The 20,114-nt window shown below is 35.9% G+C and overlaps 1 protein-coding gene across 7 annotated transcripts in view; it reads left to right on the forward strand.

The window, feature by feature from the left end:
* Positions 1-20,114, forward strand: part of LOC139962120 (tyrosine-protein kinase Fer-like) — a 31,572-nt gene that overhangs the window by 7,335 nt on the left and 4,123 nt on the right. For 6 of the 7 annotated variants that reach the window (XM_071962028.1, XM_071962031.1, XM_071962032.1 and 3 more), the window contains exons 3-7: positions 4,313-4,515; positions 4,942-5,114; positions 6,168-6,375; positions 6,989-7,112; positions 7,751-7,905. In XM_071962028.1, coding sequence (XP_071818129.1) covers positions 4,995-5,114; positions 6,168-6,375; positions 6,989-7,112; positions 7,751-7,905 — 607 coding nt within the window. In that variant the 5' untranslated portion in view covers positions 4,313-4,515; positions 4,942-4,994. Of the gene's footprint in view, positions 1-4,312; positions 4,516-4,941; positions 5,115-6,167; positions 6,376-6,988; positions 7,113-7,750; positions 7,906-13,473; position 20,114 lie in introns of those variants that run through there. The other variant, XM_071962033.1, reaches the window with a different exon arrangement.

Genomic DNA, 20,114 nt, shown 5'->3' on the forward strand with positions numbered 1-20,114 from the left:
TTAAAAAAAAGATAAGGCCAAGTCAAACACCCTAAATAATGTCTCCTCACAGAGGGCTAATATCCAATGCAAGTTGCCCAAAGCTCATTCTTTGCATCATAACTATACATGTCTTACTAGTTTAGTATTGAAAACAAAAAATAAATGTTTTAATTGTGACCAAATTTTGACCTTGAAATGCCCAAAATAGCCCAAAATGTTGTTAAAATGTGATGTTTGAGGACGCTGTTCACAGGCATCGTTGAGCATGTGACCCTGAAAATGCAGTTTATTGGTAGTCCTTATGCTAGTGAACCACCCTCTTAATTATTAAGCACCTGTATGCTAATGCTAAGAAGTTGTTGTCATTTGAATTACTCAAATCGGCTTGTGCAGGCATTTTCATACATATGAACTACGTGATTTTTGCAATTTTCGAGTCGTGAATTTGAGTAGATAACACAAAATACACAACTTTTTGACTCGAGTTTTTAAAAATAGAGTCAATACACTCCTGAAAAATGGTATTTAAAGAAAAATTCAAATTTGCCCACAGCCCCAAATTGGACCCCCAATTAGGGCCAGAAGTGAGATTTCTTAAGTTTCAGGGCGCTGTTCGTAAAAGGTACGACCCGCTCAACATTTTTTGGGCACTTTTCCCGTACAACTACCACTGGACAAGGATCCTATGCAAATTAAAACTCAAACATACCATTGCTTGTGAATATAGAGCACACTCAAAGTAGGGCCAGAAAAGATCCCTATCTCATTTTTTGCCATTTTAATACGAAAAATTGAGACTGTAAAATGTCCTCAAAATTAGCTAAATTCGAAAGCTGGTCACATGTCTTCCATAATATTTGCAATATCAGACATAAAATACTTTATGCAAAAGATGCCTCCAAACTTGATATAAATTTAGGGCTCTCAAAATGCAATCTGGATTTGGTTGCTAGGTGTGGCCATATCCTAGCAACCAAAAACTTTTCAAAAGTTTTTTTGCCCAATTTCATCCTTTGAAACATGTGGCAAGACACCATATCAATTTCAGGCGATTCTGAGAGGGTCTATGTGGAATCGACCCAAAAATCTGTTGATTTGGCATGGATTGACCCAATTAATAAAGGACCTTTTAAAAGATATTATCATACTGGTTGCTACACCTCTACAGAATTACTGTCATATGATTTTTAGCCAAGGAAGATGTTTATTGGATAAGTAGAGATAAAATTTCCAACTAACCTGTTTCGGAGGTGACAAGATGTTTTGGAGGTGACGCATGTTAACGGAAAGTTAAGAATCTCCCAGAAATTAAAACTACTGGTCATGTTGTCACAAATTTTACTCAAATATTACGTTAGGGGGTGTGGTATACTGTATTTTAATAAGTTTAAAATAGCCATACTATTGTTTACATAAATCTTGGGCTGAAGAATGCTTTGTTTCGGAGGTGACGGAAAAGTTAACGGAAAAGTTAACATTAAATTTGAAATTTACACAATTCTTTTAAAATTTCCAAATGAAAATATTTTAGGGCCCAGATATTAGACACATTAGTTATTGTAATAATGCAACCATACTTAACAAAATTTACACTGCTTAATTAGAACTTAGTTGCAGTCAAACTTAGGTACCAATTGTTAACAGAAAATGTCACCTCCGAAACGACAAAATCTAGCCACCGGTCCTTGGAGAAGGGAAGGGAAGGAAACCTGGGGAACACAACTGCATTTTAGTTTGGACACTTGTTGATAATATCAACCAAATAAGAACTGGAAAATACCTCCCACCAAAAAGTACAGGCTCTGACAAAAACAGTGTAGTTGAAAGTGTATGGCTGAACTAGCATATTTTAAGCATATTTATGGCCACCAAATCCACCTGAAGAAACCGAGAAAGTTTGTTAAGCTACCCAAGGTAGACTTCACTTAGGATGGTCAAATGGCAAAAAATCTAAGAATTCTGGTATTTGGTCACTGAGTTACAATACAATAAGTGCCAATATTGAAAGTTACACCACTGATTGTGAAAATGACCATATATGTCTGTGAAAATGTGCTAGAAAAGTGGTAATCCATGACCAATCATTTGCACATAAGTCCTTGCTTTGGCCACCATATGGCATGAGACACTTAAATGTCCTATTTAACTGACTAGAAATGTCTGCAATGAACTTGGGAGGAAAATACATATGACCTTTAACCTACCTCTATAAATAAGACATGATAAATTACTATATTCTGTATATTAACTGTTAAGGTAGCATACTCCCATTAAAAGCCCCATTGACTTACACACTACATCACAAAAGAAATGCCTTCTCTAAGTCTAGATAGAAGTTTTCACTTGCTGAACGCTACCCATCACTGGATAGCTGACAAGTTGGCCTTTCATGGCACCATCAATTTTCCGTACCATGACCGTGAAAATTTTTTGCTACGAGAGCCGGAACTTTTCGTCACTTGTAAACAAACCTCTACTGGCCGTAAACAATCTTCGTCCGCTGCTCCTGGGAGGGATAAACTGATCTAAAATTGCCTCAATTTTACCCAATTTTTTAACCACATGTGCTTCCATTCATGTTTTTTAACATCCAAGCCACAAAAAAACCCATCCTAATTGATAACATAGCAAAAAAGTTGTTCTCCTGCTCCTAATTGGCACTTTTCCTGAAGGAGAACACTTGCCGCGGATTGATATAGACCCTAATAGGAGTATGCCACCTTAAGAGTTGATCTGAATGTCAGAGAAAATTTGTGTCTGCTTGGAGATGTGCTAGTTCTCCTGTTTCCTCCTATCCTCTGTTGCTTAAACTAGAGACGTAATTGAAGCTAGTTGAAACTTTATTCATTTACCAACATCCTGAATTACGAATCTCCATTGTTGTCTTTATAGTCAAGACTCCTTCCTCTGGGAGATTCAAGAGAAACATATCCTTGGACAAGGAAGTGTTCATTTCTAGCAGATTTTCTGACTTGATTTCTACTATTACTACACTTATGACATGACATTTCCAAAACATGTATTGCTAATATTATGTTAACCTGTACGTAATGCTAGCTGCAAGGTGTCTCGTGTTTGATAAACAAGGCCAGCAGGTGTGTTACAGTTGATTTAGCTATAGAGAGTGCTAGTGATATTACAGATTGGAAGGAAGATTAAACCTCAGATTTTATTGATACCATTTTTTTTTAAAGGAAGCTGGGTTTATCTGCAACCTGAATTTATTATACCTTGGCAATTCTGTACTGATATGTTTTAGATTCGATTTGTTTCAATGTACCGGTGAAAATATCAGTCTCATAAACATGCGTGGGTGTGAAGTATTAAAGAGGTATGAAGGTAGTTTATACAAGTCATAAGTGTGTGTGAATATTAGATCATTAACCACTGATATTAATAGTCATCAGTGTGTCCCCTACACATACTACAAACATCAAATAACGAGAAGTATATTATTTCAACCCACAAAGCATATAAACTCACTGCGACATAATTATCTAATTGAACGCCCACCCACCCATCTCAGTATAATGTAGAGAGGATGAAAGCCTTTCGGGAAGTACTTTGAACAATTTTAGCGTGTTAAGCATTTGGCCGATAATTGAAGAATTGTGGACAATGGTTAATTCATAGTACATTTAAATAATACCAAGAATGGGAGATATGAGTTAATCATATTGTCTTGGCTTATTTCAATCTCTGAGTCTGCTTAGGTTCTGTGACGTTAGCAAGTATTTCGGTCTGAGGTGGGTGAAGGGTAGACCATTCTCATGCACTGAAGTCATGTGACAAGTGCACTCAGTCATGTGATAAGTTCACTTAGTCAGGTGATGTGTGCACAGGTGACAAGTGCACTCAGTCATGTGATAAGTGCACTCAATCAGGTGACAAGTGCACTCATTCAGGTGATATGTGCACTCAATCAGGTGACAAGTGCACTCAGTCAGGTGATATGTGCACTCAATCAGGTGACAAGTGCACCCAGTCATGTGATAAGTGCACTCAATCAGGTGACAAGTGCACTCATTCAGGTGATATGTGCACTCAATCAGGTGACAAGTGTACTCAGTCAGTTGATATGTGCACTCAATCAGGTGACAAGTGTACTTAGTCAGGTGACAGTGTGCACATGTCATATGATAATTGAAATCTTCCAGCTGAACAAACATGAGATGGGAGAAGTGTGCTCCAACTGTGGTCTGACTTCATTGTGTCAAGTCAGTCTCCTATTACTGTTAGGTTCAGTTATATTTTTTGTCGTCCAAAGTTGTTATTTAACAGAATGTTGTTGATGTTGAGTAACTTACAGCAGAGATGTTTGTGTCTACAGCCTAGCTCCAACAAGGACGTGCCCCTGGAGGATGAAGCCTGGTACCACGGCGCCCTGCCGAGACAAGAAATGGAAGAGCTGCTGAAACAGGGGGAGACTTCATTGTCAGATTCAAGAGCGACGCCTCCGGCCAGTACGTGCTCTCCTGCAGGTCCGCCGATAAACAGAGGCACTTCTCGATCGTGAAACAAGACGATAGCACGGTCAGTCCATTGCAAGTTTTTAAACCTGCAGAGAGTTAACCTATCTATGACAGCAAATCAATCTTGGGACTTATTTTTGCTGATAGCTATTATTACAATAGTGCTTCTTTTTTTAATAATAGCATAATATATATGTAATATATTAGCATAATAGCATAATATTTTTTAAATAAAAGCATGTAAAAACATCATGTAATTTTGGTGTTACAATACCATCCTCTGTAGGCAGTGGTGGGGCCAGGGGTCCTCAAAGGCCCCCCTTTCACACATCTGGGTCCCCCTTCCCCTTCCTCCCTCACATTACGATATGACAATGTATAAAATTGAAATGGCATACTGTGTGTGTTTGATATGATATATCATTAAGCCTGACTTTTCTCCTCCACACAAATTTTTTGAATGTCTGAATGTTCTGGTTTTTTACAGTATCGATTGGAAGGAGGGAGTTTGGGTCAATCCAGGAACTGGTGAACCATCACATGTCAACTCAAACACCAGTAAAAGCGTCCAACGCGATGATCAGAAATCCAATAAGTAAGGTGAAGGACGAGCACGACCTTCGACACAAGGACATCCTGCTGGACACCAAATTAGGACAGGTGAGTTTCATGAATTACACAATGATTCAATCTTTTAAAGGGTGTGAAGACTCGCGCAAAAACAGAAACGTCTAATGCCAGTAATCTAACCTAGTTTCAAATAAGGTGTAATAGAAGTGTTACACACCACCATCAATCCCAGCAAATACACATACAGATTGCTACCGTCAGTAAATTAGACACTAGTGTACAGTACATACAGCTGTGGTCAATACCCACAGCACAGTGTACAAACGATACAGCGATGGACATCTCAGGTCCAGCTAAAGATAACAAGGTATCACGTTTCATTACTGTCTGCATTTTGTAGCGACACAAACAAAACGTCACTCGCAAGCAACAGAGAGTTAACTTTTTCAGATGGCAGCACGCTGTTTAGGGCGAGTCTTCATTGCCTTTAATGGTATTGAAAAGTTAATTGGTAGATGAGTTAATTTCACTGACATTTACCCACTTTGTACCAGTGACCCTGAAACCTTGTAATTTTTTTTTGGCCAATTGACTGTATTTGAAGCTAACAGGGATGACCTTGTGTGCACAACATGTGTCATGCTGTTTACTCCAGTCTATTCCTATCAACACAGTATGTGTGTGCACTAATGTTGAGTTAGTTGGGGAGATTCGTACTGTTGGTACATGGGCTAACGTAAGATGTTAGCTGAATTCTAGTGTATACCCCTTCAGCTGTAGGCAATGAAAAATTACTGTTTTAAGGTTTATTAAGCCACTGGTTGCCTCTCATGTGACATATATTGTGAGCTCTTATGTGACATATCACATGACCTTGCATGTGACATCTCCTTGTCTATACTACTGCTGCATTCTTTATTTAAGGTGAAAAAAAAGAAGAAAAAAAGTGAATTTTTATATGAATATCTTGTTAGAACTGCATTAATTACATCCAATAAGGTTGTAACTCTTCTCTATTGCTGCACCCCCAGTGAAATAAAATATTAATAAAATGAAAACGGGGGTGGGGTGGGTGAGGGGGTGGGTTTGTTGACTGCATTGTTCTTTTAGTTTCATAAGCATCCTTTTTCTTGTGTACATGCAGGACATTTCGGTGACGTCCACAAAGCGACATTTAAGAATAAACCTGTCGCCGTCAAGACGTGCAAGGCCACAGTAGATGCTGCAACGAGAAGGAAGTTCCTCTCAGAGGCCTACATCCTCAAGAATTACAACCATCCCAACATGGTCAAACTTATCGGCGTGGCAACAGACAGACATCCAATCTACATCGTCATGGAGCTTGTACAAGGTCAAAAACCAGAAAAAAATGGATTTGACATCATTTCTTTTTTCTGTGACAGCTATCAAATTAGTTAGATTAGGGGGGCAAATTTTGCCTCTGATTCATTAGGGAATATGGTACACCATCAACATGTTATTGTATATGGATACCCGGCCACTCTGGTTAGTTGTATGGAGAAGTATTTTCTGGTCGCAAACAACGTGAAATTTTATCGAAGAGGAAAATGTTTACTCACTGCTAGTTGAATAGCCCAACTCAAGATCTATGCACCTAACTGGAGATTTATTGGTTGATTGAATGTAACCTTTTTTGACCGGCTTATAAATATTATAAATATCCTTTTCTAGAAATTGAAGTTTTGTACGGTGTATTTCTGGTTACACATTCAGAGAAGATTGCAATTATATATAAGCTCTTTTATTAGTTTTTGGCTTGCTCTACACTGATGTGCAACATGTACCATGAACAGAGGAACTTTATTTGCGTAAGTTTAGGCTTGTATCATAATTAATACACACAAAACAGACTAAACAACAATAGATTTATGAGATGAAATCAGTAAATTGTTTTAAAAGATTGATTTTCCTGACTGATGTTTGCTTCTCTGTCACCTTTGCAGGAGGAGATCTTTTGAAGTTGCTTCGAGATGACAGCAAGACCTTGAGTGTCCTCGAGAAGATTAAAATGAGTGAAGACGCAGCATCAGGGATGGCTTACTTGGAGGGCAAAAGCTGTATTCACAGGTAAAATAGAAATTGTCCTGGGATTAATAAACATGTGTGTGGGTTTATGGATGTAGGCATGGGTATGCATGCATGTTAGTATGTATTTGTTGAGGAACAAACAAGAAGAACTCAGATAAGTAATCAGGACTCTTGTCTATTTAAAACTTTGTGTGATATCTGCTTTCAAAGGGAAAATGTCAAAACTGGATACTAATTAAAGAAAATTCTCATTACTTAACCAAATAAGGAGAATGGGACATTCCCACTCCTTTTAGAAATTAGACATTTTGCTCTTGATGGTTGTAATTGTAGAATGCTGCTAGTAAATTGTAGTGATAAGTAACTTTCTGTTAACAGATAGAACCTCACCACCATCATGCACCCCCCCCCCCTCCACACCTCACACCATTGATTTCCTATCCATCTACACGAATGTTAGAATAAAACACTCTGTGGAACTGAAATGATGATAACATTATCAAAAATGCGGCAACATTAAGGAATGAAAATGAAATTTTTTGGGAGGGGCCCAATAACGTGAGATGCCAAATGCTCTGTATATTACAGCAGATCTAGTAGATTGATATATGGTCACTGCCATGCTCCCACAGTATACCTCTGTAAAACTCATGGTCATGCTTTCACCTCATTGACAGAGACCTGGCAGCGAGGAATTGTCTGGTCGGCACAAAGAATATTCTGAAGATCAGCGATTTTGGAATGTCGAGAGAAGAAGAGGAATATCAGATCGACAGCAACAACATGAGACAGATACCAATCAAATGGACGGCCCCTGAGGCCATGAACTATGGTAAAGGTTGTGTATACGTATGTCCAGGCGCGTAGCCAAGGGGGGGCCAAGGGGGCGACCGCCCCCCCCCGCCTTGAGCATATTTTTTTTGTGTATATTTTTATGATATCCCTAGTAATTCAAAATAGAAAATGCTTAAATGCAACTTACAAGGCCTGGGAAGTGCCATTTCCAGCGATCTGGGAGGCATTTTCGGCCAAAGTTTTCTTGTACGCTTCGTGCCAACTCGTGATGGTGCTAAGCTAAGATGTTTGCCCACAGGTTGGCTCCTCCCTTGGCAAATTCCTGGCTACGCGCCTGAGTATGGCAAAGAAGTGGTAAAAGCAGTTACGGTGGGTCTGTTTCAAACCTGCGTGTTCAAAACCTGAGAGAGTGTTGTGGACGATTGGCTAAGGCGTCGGACTTGTGATCCAAGGATTGCTGGTTCGACTCCTGCCTAGTCCATTACGTTGTGTCCTTGGGCAAGATGCTTTATCTCAATTGCCTCTCTCCACCCAGGGGTTAAATGGGTACCTGTGTGGTAACTTGTCATTGGGCGCAGTATATAACTGCAGCCGCCTGGAGGGATTGTCTCTGGGACAGGTTATCATTGACCAGGGGTAACATATCTTCTGTAAAGAGCTTTGACACCTATTGCTGGTATAAAGCGCTATATAAATGTGAAATATATTGTGGGTCTGTTTCAAAACCTGCATGTTCAAAACCTTAGAGAGTGTTGTGGACGATTGGCTATGGTGTCGGACTTGTGATCCAAGGACGGCTGGTTCGACTCCTGCCTAGTCCATTAGGTTGTGTCCTTGGGCAAGATGCTTTATCTCAATTGCCTCTCTCCACCCAGGGGTTAAATGGGTACCTGTGAGGTAACTTGTCATTGGGCGCAGTATAGAACTGCAGCCGCCTGGAGGTATTTTCTCTGGGACAGATTATCATTGACCAGGGGTAACATATCTTCTGTAAAGTGCTTTGAGATCTATTGCTGGTATAAAGTGCTATATAAAAGTGAAATATTCTGTGGGTCTGTTTCAAAACCTGCATGTTCAAAACCTTAGAGAGTGTTGTGGACGATTGGCTAAGGCGTCGGACTTGTGATCCAAGGATTGCTGGTTCGACTCCTGCCTAGTCCATTACGTTGTGTCCTTGGGCAAGATGCTTTATCTCAATTGCCTCTCTCCACCCAGAGGTTAAATGGGTTACCTGTGTGGTAACTTGTCATTGGGCACAGTATATAACTGCAGCCGCCTGGAGGGATTGTCTCTGGGACAGGTTATCATTGACCAGGGGTAACATATCTTCTGTAAAGCACTTTGAGACCTATTGCTGGTATAAAGCGCTATATAAAAGAAAAATATTCTGTGGGTCTGTTTCAAAACTTGCGTGTTCAAAACCTTAGAGAGTGTTGTGGACGATTGGCTAAGGCGTCGGACTTGTGATCCAAGGATTGCTGGTTCGTCTCCTGCCTAGTCCATTACCTTGTGTCCTTGGGCAAGATGCTTTATCTCAATTGCCTCTCTCCACCCAGAGGTTAAATGGGTACCTGTGTGGTAACTTGTCATTGGGCGCAGTATATAACTGCAGCCGCCTGGAGGGATTGTCTCTGGGACAGGTTATCATTGACCAGGGGTAACATATCTTCTGTGAAGCGTTTTGAGACCTATTGCTGGTATAAAGCGCTATATAAAAGTGAAATATATTGTGGGTCTGTTTCAAAACTTGCGTGTTCAAAACCTTAGAGAGTGTTGTGGACGATTGGCTAAGGTGTCGGACTTGTGATCCAAGGATTGCTGGTTCGACTCCTGCCTAGTCCACTACCTTGTGTCCTTGGGCAAGATGCTTTATCACAATTGCCTCTCTCCACCCAGAGGTTAAATGGGTACCTGTGAGGTAACTTGTCATTGGGCGCAGTATATAACTGCAGCCGCCTGGAGGGATTGTCTCTGGGACAGGTTATCATTGACCAGGGGTAACATATCTTCTGTGAAGCGCTTTGAGACCTATTGCTGGTATAAGGGCTATATAAAAGTGAAATATTCTGTGGGTCTGTTTTAAAACCTGCGTGTTCAAAACCTTAGAGAGTGTTGTGGACGATTGGCTATGGCGTAGGACTTGTGATCCAAGGATTGCTGGTTCGACTCCTGCCTAGTCCATTACCTTGTGTCCTTGGGCAAGATGCTTTATCACAATTGCCTCTCTCCACCCAGGGGTTAAATGGGTACCTGTGAGGTAACTTGTCATTGGGCGCAGTATATAACTGCAGCCGCCTGGAGGGATTGTCTCTGGGACAGGTTATCATTGACCAGGGGTAACATATCTTCTGTAAAGCGCTTTGAGACCTATTATTGGTATAAGCGCTATATAAAAGTGAAATATTCTGTGGGTCTGTTTTAATACCTGCATGTTCAAAACCTTAGAGAGTGTTGTGGACGATTGGTTTAGGCGTCGGACTTGTGATCCAAGGATTGCTGGTTCGACTCCTGCCTAGTCCATTACCTTGTGTCCTTGGGCAAGATGCTTTATCACAATTGCCTCTCTCCACCCAGGGGTTAAATGGGTACCTGTGAGGTAACTTGTCATTGGGCGCAGTATATAACTGCAGCCGCCTGGAGGGATTGTCTCTGGGACAGGTTATCATTGACCAGGGGTAACATATCTTCTGTAAAGCGCTTTGAGACCTATTATTGGTATAAGCGCTATATAAAAGTGAAATATTCTGTGGGTCTGTTTTAATACCTGCATGTTCAAAACCTTAGAGAGTGTTGTGGACGATTGGTTTAGGCGTCGGACTTGTGATCCAAGGATTGCTGGTTTGACTCCTGCCTAGTCCATTACGTTGTGTCCTTGGGCAAGATGCTTTATCTCCATTGCCTCTCTCCACCCAGGGGTTAAATGGGTACCTGTGAGGTAACTTGTCATTGGGCGCAGTATATAACTGCAGCCGCCTGGAGGGATTGTCTCTGGGACAGGTTATCATTGACCAGGGGTAACATATCTTCTGTAAAGCGCTTTGAGACCTATTGCTGGTATAAGCGCTATATATAAGTCAAATATTATTATTACTATTTTTTTTATTTATTTATTTATTTATTTTTTTTGTTCATAATAATTAACATTAGGGGCAATATAACGTCATCCTCAAATGATGGCATTTTTTTTTTAAGCAAGAGGAATTAGTGCTTTGTTGCTGAAAATTGACAAAATTATGACAGGTTATGCAAACCTTAAATTTAGCAAAAATTAAACAGTTTAGGAACTAGGAATTCCCACCAAACTAGGGTCTGGTTTAATCTTGAGTTCAAAGTGGGGTTCTCTGAAATATTAAGCCTCAAATTATGATATAGCTTTAAATAACACTGAATTTATTTGAACCCTTTGCATTTTTATAATCAACAGGGCATCCTCTGCATCACTTTGGGAACAATTTAAAAAAATTGTGATTCTAGAAAAAAAATCATAATGACTAAAGAATTACAATAATTACATGGAAGGTTTTTAATAAAGGACTCAAATATTAAGTCAGGGTGCTAAAATATTGATTTCAAAAGCTCAGATATACCTAACTTTAAATTGTTAAATTGGGACAAACAAAAAAGAAAGTTCTCAATGCCAGTCAGGATGCTCATTATGGATTTCTAGAGCTCAGAAATATGCTTTTCTTCTGAAATGTGTTAGTCTATGGAACTTAAAGCCTCTAAATATTTAAATGATTTTTAAAATGTTTTATTATATCTCTTTCAAATTTGGAATTGATTTTATCATTGATGCCTAATTTAGGACACTCTCTTTATGATGCATAATTGTGGTAAAACCTAAAAGGTCAATAGTTTTGGCAAAAATTAAAACAAAATTATAAGGTTTTAGCCTTACAAAATTGTTAAAGTTGAACAAACAGATATAGAAAGTTCTCAAATGCCAGTCAGGATGCTCATTATGGATTCCTAGAGCTCAGAAATATGCTTTTCTTCTGAAATGTGTTAGTCTATGGAACTTAAAGCATGATTTTTAAAATGTTTTGTTGTAACTTCTTTTAAATTAGGAATTAATTATATCATTGTTGCTTAATTTAGAAGGACACCCTCTATCTTATGTATAATTGTGGTAAAACTTAAAAAGGTCATGATTTTTGGCAAAAAATTAAACAAAATTATAAGGTTTTAGCCCTACAAAATTGTTAAAATTTGGACAAGAAAAGGTTCTCAAATGCCAGTCAGAATGCTCATTATAGATTCCCATAGCTCAGAAATATCCTTCTCTCTGAAGTTAAAATGTGTTAGTCTATGTATTTTTATGCTTATTGAAATGATTTTCAAAATGTTTTATTATAACTTCTTTCAAATTAGGAATTGGTGATATCATTGTTGCTTAATTCAGAAGGACACCTTCTATCTAATGTATAATTGTAGGTAAACTTAAAAAGGTCATGATTTTTTGCCAAAAATTGTAAGGTTTTAGCACTACAAAATTGTTAAATTTGGACAAACAAAAATAGAAAGTTCTCAAATGCTAGTCAGGATGCTCACTATAGATTCCCAGAGCTCAGAAATATGCTTCTCTCTGAAGTTAAAATGTGTTAGTCTATGGATTTTTATGCTTATTAAAGTGATTTTCAAAATGTTTTATCATAACTTCTTTCACATTGGGAATGTATGATATCACTGTTGCTTAATTCAAAAGGACACCCTCTATCTAATGCATATGTGTAGAAAGAACTTAAAAGGTCATGATTTTGGCCACAAAAAAAACTCATAAGGTTTATAGCCATACAAATTCATTAAATTTGGACCCAAAAAAAAGTTCTCAAATGCCAGTCAGGATGCTCATTATAGATTCACAGAGCTCAGAAATATGCTTCTCTCTGAAGTTAAAATGTGTTATTCTATGGATTATTATGCTTATTGAAATGATTTTTAAAATGTTTCATTATAACTTCTTTCACATTGGGAATGTATGATATTATTGTTGCTTAATTCAGAAGGACACCCTCTATCTAATGCATATGTGTGGAAAGAACTAAAAAGGTCATGATTTTGGCCACAAAAAAAAACTTGTAAGGTGTTAGCCTTACAAAACTGTTAAATTTTGGACAAAGAAGAAAGTTCTCAAATGCCAGTCAGGATGCTTATTATGGATTCCCAGAGCTCAGAAATATGCTTCTTTTTGAAGTTAAAATGTGTTTAGTCTATGGATTTTTATGCTTATTGAAATGATTTTCAAACTGTTTTATCATAACTTCTTTCACATTGGGAATGTATTATATCATTGTTGCTTTATACAGAAGGACACCCTCCATCCTATGCATTATTGTGGAATAACTTAAAGGTCATGATTTTGGCCACAAAAAAAAAAACTTGTAAGGTGTTAGCCTTACAAAACTGTTAAATTTTGGACAAAAAAGAAAGTTCTCAAATGCCAGTCAGGATGCTCATTATGGATTTCCAGAGCTCAAAAATATGCTATTCTCTGAAGTTAAAAGTGGTAGTGTATGGATTTTTATGCTTATTAAAATGATTTTCAAAATGTTTCTAAAGATTCCTTTCACATTGGGAATGTTTTATATCATATTGCTTCCTTCAGAAGGACACCTTCCATCTAATGCATCACCGGGGAAAGAATTAAACTGTTCATGATATCTAAATTGGGGCCAAAAACTCAACAAGTTCTCCAATGCCACTCAGGATGCCCATTACGGAACCAGAGCTTGGAAACATACTTTTCTCTGAAGTTAAAAGTGGTAGTGTATGGATTTTTATGCTTATTTAAAATGATTTTCAAAATGTTTCATAATTACTTCTTTCACATTGGGAATGTATTATATCATTGTTGCTTACTTTAGGAGGGACAGCCTTTGTCTCTTACGCATCATTATGGAAAGAATGAAAATGGTCATGATATTTTGTTTTGGTGGAAAATTTAAAAATTTGTAAGGCGATATGAATAGTCTTACTAAATCAATTAACTTGAACAAACAAAATGTTCTCAAATGCCAGTCGGATGCTCATTACCGATTCCCCGGGCTTGGAAACATACTTTTCTCTGAAGGTTAAAAGTGGTAATGTATGGATTTTTATGCTTATTAAAATGATTTTCAAAATGTTTTTCATAACTTCTATTACATTTGGATTGAATTATATCATTGTTGCTGAATTTAGGAGGACACCCTAAATCATATGCATATATTTGTGGAACATCTTAAAAGGTCATGATTTTGGTAAAAGGTAAAACAAAAACCATTCAGTTTTAGCATTACAATACATTAAATTGGGACAAATATAAAAAGGTTCTCATATGCTAGTCAGGATGCACATTATGGATTCCCAGAGACCAGAAATTTGCTTTTCTCTGAAGTAAAAAGTGTTAGTCTATGGAACTTTAAGCCTCTAAATATTTAAAATGATTTTTAACATGTTTTATTATAACTTCTTTCAAATTTGGAATTGATTGTATCCATTGTTGCTTAACACAGAAGGAAACCCTCCATTTTATGCGTAATTGTGGAAAAAACTTAAATGGTAATAACTGTGGCCAAAAATGAAAAAAATCATAAGATTTTAGCCTTACAAAATCATTAAATTTGGACCAAAACGAAAGTTTTCAAATGCAGAAACATGTATTGAGTTAAAATGAAAAGATAAAATGAGTGTGGCCAAAAACAAATTGAATCACAAGGCTATTGCCTGTTACATAATAAATAATTGGGATCAAATCATTTTAGAAACAGGTTATTATTTTGGCAAATAATTAAAAATCATAATAAGGCAAACAAAATAAGGTATTTATAAGCATGTACAATATCATTATAGTTTGGACAAAATATGAAAGTTCTAAAATAGATTCCCAGAGCCCAGAAATGTTCTTTTCTCTGAAAGTTAACCTTCTAAACATTAAAGTGATTTTCCCCAAAAAATGTCTATAACCTCTTTCAAGGTAGGAACAGATCATATTCATCTAACTTAATTCATAATGACAACTTCCATTCTAGGTATAATATTAGAAAGAATTAAAAATAGGTCACAATTGTAGCCACAGAAAAAAAAAATGGAGTTAAAGGTGGTAGTCTTTAGAAGTTTTACCCTCTAAACATTAAAGTGATTTTACAAAAAATGGCTATAACTTCTATCAATGTGGGAACAGATCATATTAGGCCTACTTAATTCAGAAGTAATAATAACTCAGAAGTAATAAGTACTCAGACGTAATAAGTCAGAAGTAATAATTCAGAAGTAATAATAACTTAAATCAGAATGACAACTTCCAATCTAGATATAATATTAGAAAGAATTTTAAAAAGGTCAGAATTTTAGCCACAGAAAAAAATGGAGTTTTAACCCTCTTAACATGCCACTTTTAGCTTCAGAGAAAAGCATAAAATTCTTGGTGCTGAGAATCTAAATTGAATGATTTTGTGTTATATGAAATCATTTTGATAATTAGGGACTACCACTAAACAAATGCAAACCAGGGCTCTAGGAATCCATAAAGAGCATCCAGACCTGATAATTGAGAATAAAAGACATTCTATGCATAATTTTGGAAAGAATTAAAACAGTCATGATTTTTGCTAAAGAATTAAAAAAAAAAGTCATAGGCTATATATGGCCCTACAAAACTTTCAATTTGGCAGAAGTTTTCAAATGCCATTGTTGCTTTTTGCTGAAGGACACCTTCCATCCTATGTGTAATTTTGGAAAGGCCTTAAAAGGTCATGATTGTTTTCAAATATGATCAAAAATCATTCAATTTGGACAGAAGTCAGGATACTCATAATGGCATCTCAAAGCTCAGAAATGTGCATAAAATGATTTTCAAAATTTGTCATAATAATTTTTCAAATTTGGATTGTATTATATGATTGTTGCTTAATTCAGAAAGACACACACCATCCTATGCATCATTGTGGAAATACTTCAAAAGGTCATGGTTTAGCTAAAGAAAATCATAACTTAGTTAATTTAAATTTAATTTTACAAACTTATTTAATTTGGACCAAATAACAATTTCTCAAATGCCAGTCAGGATGCTAATTATGGATTCTCAGAGGTAGGCCTCTTATAATATTAAAATAATTTTATGGTTTTAGAGTAACAAAACTGTTAAAGTTGGACAAACAAAAATAGAAAGTTCTGATGTTAAAGTGTTAGTCTATGGAACCAAAAGCCTCTAAATATTAAAATGATTTTTTTAAATGTTTTGTTATAACTTCTTTCAAGTTAGGAATTTATTATATCATTGTTGCTTGTGGAAAAAGCAGGAAGGCATGATTTGCCACAAAAAATCATTAGGTTTCAGCCATGCAAAAATCATTAAATTGGGACAAACAACAAAGGTTCTCAAATGCCAGTTAGGATGCTCATTATAAATTCCCAGAGCTCAGAAATATGCTTTATACTGAAACTAATAGTTGAAGTCTATGGACTGTTAAACCTCTAAATATTAAAATAATTATCAGAATGTTTCATTTCACTTCCTTTCAAATTGAGAATGTAGCATATTATTTGAACTTAATGCAGTAGGACAACTTCCATCCTAACCATAATTTTGGAAAGAATTAAAAAAAGTATGTGATTTAAACCAAAAGCTAAAAGAAAAAAATCATCAGTCAATAATATTAATAATAATAAGTAATATTTTAAGCGCATAATCAGCAACACTGCTCAAAGCGCTTTGCAAATGTAAAACCTAAAAACAAATAGTAACAAAAACCTAAATATTAAATATATAGAACCAATAAGGCATAAAATGTAAAAGCCCAACAATATAAAAAACACTTGTACTAAATGATAATAAAAAAATACAACCTGAATGCATACAGTCCAAAACAACTTCAGAAGTATGTAAATAGTAAAATAATTTTAAAAACTTAACAAAATGCACAAAAGATTAAATCATAGTCTATGTTTATAAATATAAATAAGTATGAGAAACAATAGTACAGTAAGACAATTATTGTAAAAGTCTAAAAAATATAGTAATAAACACCCAATGCTAAACGATAATAAATAGAACCCTAAATTCGGTCGGAAAAAAAACCTTTCAAATGTCAGATAGAATGCTCATTATGAGTTACCAGATATGCTTGTCTAGGATCAGTTTAAAGTGGTTTATACGGAATTTTTAACCCTTTAAAAATAACTCTATATTTTACCATAATCATGACCTCAAGTATATGCATAGGATGGAGTGTGTCTTTTTGAATTATGTAATAATGCATTTTTCATTCCCAGGTTAAAAGAAGGTTATTCTAAAACACTTTGAAAATTGTTATGATATCATGAGGCTTAAAATTCCATAGACTACCACTTTTATCTGGATAGAAAAGCAAATTTCTGATTTTCTAATTTCATTTAATTTTACAAAAATAGATGGAATGAGAAGAACCATTCCCACCTTGAAAGAAATTCTAAAAAAACATAGAAACTGCATAGTAAAGCATATTTCTGAGCTCTGTATGAAAACATAGGGAGCATCCTGACTGTCAATTGAGAACTAATTGGGTGTCCTTCTTAATTCAGCAATAATGATATTCTCTCTCTAGTTTGACTAAAAGTTACAAGGACCCATTTTGAGAATCATTTTATGGTGTAAATTCCATAGACTGCCACTAAACTTCATGGAAGAGTAAACTCAAGCTCTTGGAATCAATTATAACCATCCTGACTGGCATTTGAGAACTTTCGTTCTCCAAATTCACTAAATTTGTAAAGTTGCAGCCATATGGCCCACATCATGACCTATTTAATTCTTTCCACACATGTGCATTAGATAGAGGGTGTCGTTCTTATTAAGCAACAATGATATTATTCTTAATTTGAGAGAATTTATAAATGAAACATTTTGAAAATCATTTTAAATAGGCTAAATATTCCAAAGATTACCACTTTTAACCTTAGAGAGAAGCATATCTGGGCTCTTGGAACATTAATATGCATCCCGACTGGCATTTGAGAACTTTTTTATGACTGAATTTGATGAGTTTGTATGGCTAAAGCCTTGATTTTTGGGGGAGGGTGAGGTAAAAAATCATGACCTTTTGAATTCTTTCCACACATATGCATTGGATAGAGGATGTCCATCTGATTAAGCAACAATGATATAATTCATTCTCAATTTGAGAGAATTTATAATGAAACATTTTGGGAATCATTTTAATATGCTAAAAATTCCATATGCTACCACTTTTAACTTCAGAGAGAGGCATATCTGGGCTCTTGGTATCCATAATGAGCATCCTGCCTGGCATGAAAGAACTTTTTTGTCTTAATTTATTGAGTTTGTATGGCCAAAGCCTTACTTTGGGGAGGGGGGAGGTAAAAATCATGACCTTTATAGTTCTTTCCACACATATGCATTGGATAGAGGGTGTCCATTTTATTAAGCAACAACGATATTATTCATTCTCAATTTGAGAGAATTTATAATGAAACATTTTGAGAATCATTTTAATAGGCTAAAAATTCCATAAACTACCACTTTTAACTTCAGAGAAAAGCATATCTGGGCTCTGGGAATTCATAATGAGCATCCTGACTGGCATTTGAGAACTTTTTTTTTGTGTCCAAATTTAATGATTTTGTATGGCTATAGCCTTATGAGTTTTTTTTTTTTTTTTTTGGCCAAAATCATGACCTTTATAGTTCTTCCATGCATATGCATTAGATAGAGGGTGTCCTTCTTATAAAGCAACAGTGATATTATTCATTCTCAATTTGAGAGAATTTATAATGAAACATTTTGAGAATCATTTTAATAGGCTAAAAATTTCAGTCTTCCACATTTAACTTCAGAGAGAAGCATAACAGGGCCCTTGGTATCTATAATGAGCATCCTGACTGGCATTTGAGAACTTTTTTTTGTGTCCAAATTTAATGATTTTGTATGGCTATATAGCCTAAGGAGTTTTTTTTTGTGGCCAAAATCATGACCTTTTTTTAGTTCTTCTTACACATATGCATTAGATAGAGGGTGTCCTTCTTATAAAGCAACAGTGATATTATTCATTCTCAATTTGAGAGAATTTATAATGAAACATTTTGAGAATCATTTTAATAGGCTAAAAATTCCATAGGCTGCCACTTTTAACTTCAGAGAGAAGCATATCTGGGCTCTTGGTATCCATAATGAGCATCCTGACCGGCATTTGAGAACTTTTTTTTTTTTTGGTCAAAATTTTTGGGATTTTGTATGGCTTATAGCCTTATCAATTCTCTTTTCTTTTTTGGCCAATTTTTTTTTAGTTTTTTTCTACACTGTATAGAGAGAGGGTGTCCTTATTAAGCAATAATGAGATTATTCGTTCTCAATTTAAAGAAAGTACAAAGACACATTTTGAAAATCATTTTATTAGTGTTCCATAGACTGACACTTACCTTCATTGAAGAGTATACCCGAGCTCTTGGAATCCATAATGAGCATCCTGACGGGCATTTGAGAGCATCTTTTTTTTTTCAAAATTTAATGATTTTGTCTGGCCAAAGGATCAAGATTTTATTTCTCATTTTTGGCCAAAATCAGAACATTCACAATTTGAAATAAAACACAAGGAAACATTTTGAAAATCGTTTTATTATGTGAAACACTTACAATCCCAAACCCTGCCACTTCATTGAAGAGTTTGCCTGAGCCCTTGGAATCCATTATGAGCATCCTGATTGGCATCTTAGAATTTTCTTTGTCCAAATTCATTGATAAATGTATTTCCCCACCCCACATCCCCCCAGGCCCCAATTTGAAAAATAAGAATAATTTGTTAAAAACAGTTGACACATCATACTGTAGCTCTAGGAATCAATAATCAAATATATAAATGAAAACATCATAAGGCTCAGATATAGTCCTGTTGATTCCAACTGATCAGTTGAAATCAATCTAATCTAATCTAGTATTGTCAAATCAATCCTTCCTACAGTAGATATATTGGTCATTGTTATTTAATACATAAATATACATTTTTTTTTGACAAACAAACTGTAAGGTCGGGTTGTCAGATGGACAACCAGGCAAAATCCGTAAAAATTTGCCCCTAGCTTACATCGAAGCTTGAAATATCAACAGATAGGTACTAGCATTCAAATCTTATTCAGGATACAAATTAAATTGATTGCTTAAATATAACTTCATATATATAAATATGTGTTTTTGACTCTTTCATTCAATGTGAGACTTGCATCATCTATCTCCTCACGAATCAACCCATTCTGCTTCTCCTCTCTTCATCCTCT

Source organism: Apostichopus japonicus, chromosome 20 (assembly GCF_037975245.1).
Source record: "Apostichopus japonicus isolate 1M-3 chromosome 20, ASM3797524v1, whole genome shotgun sequence".
Lineage (NCBI taxonomy): Eukaryota > Metazoa > Echinodermata > Holothuroidea > Aspidochirotida > Stichopodidae > Apostichopus > Apostichopus japonicus.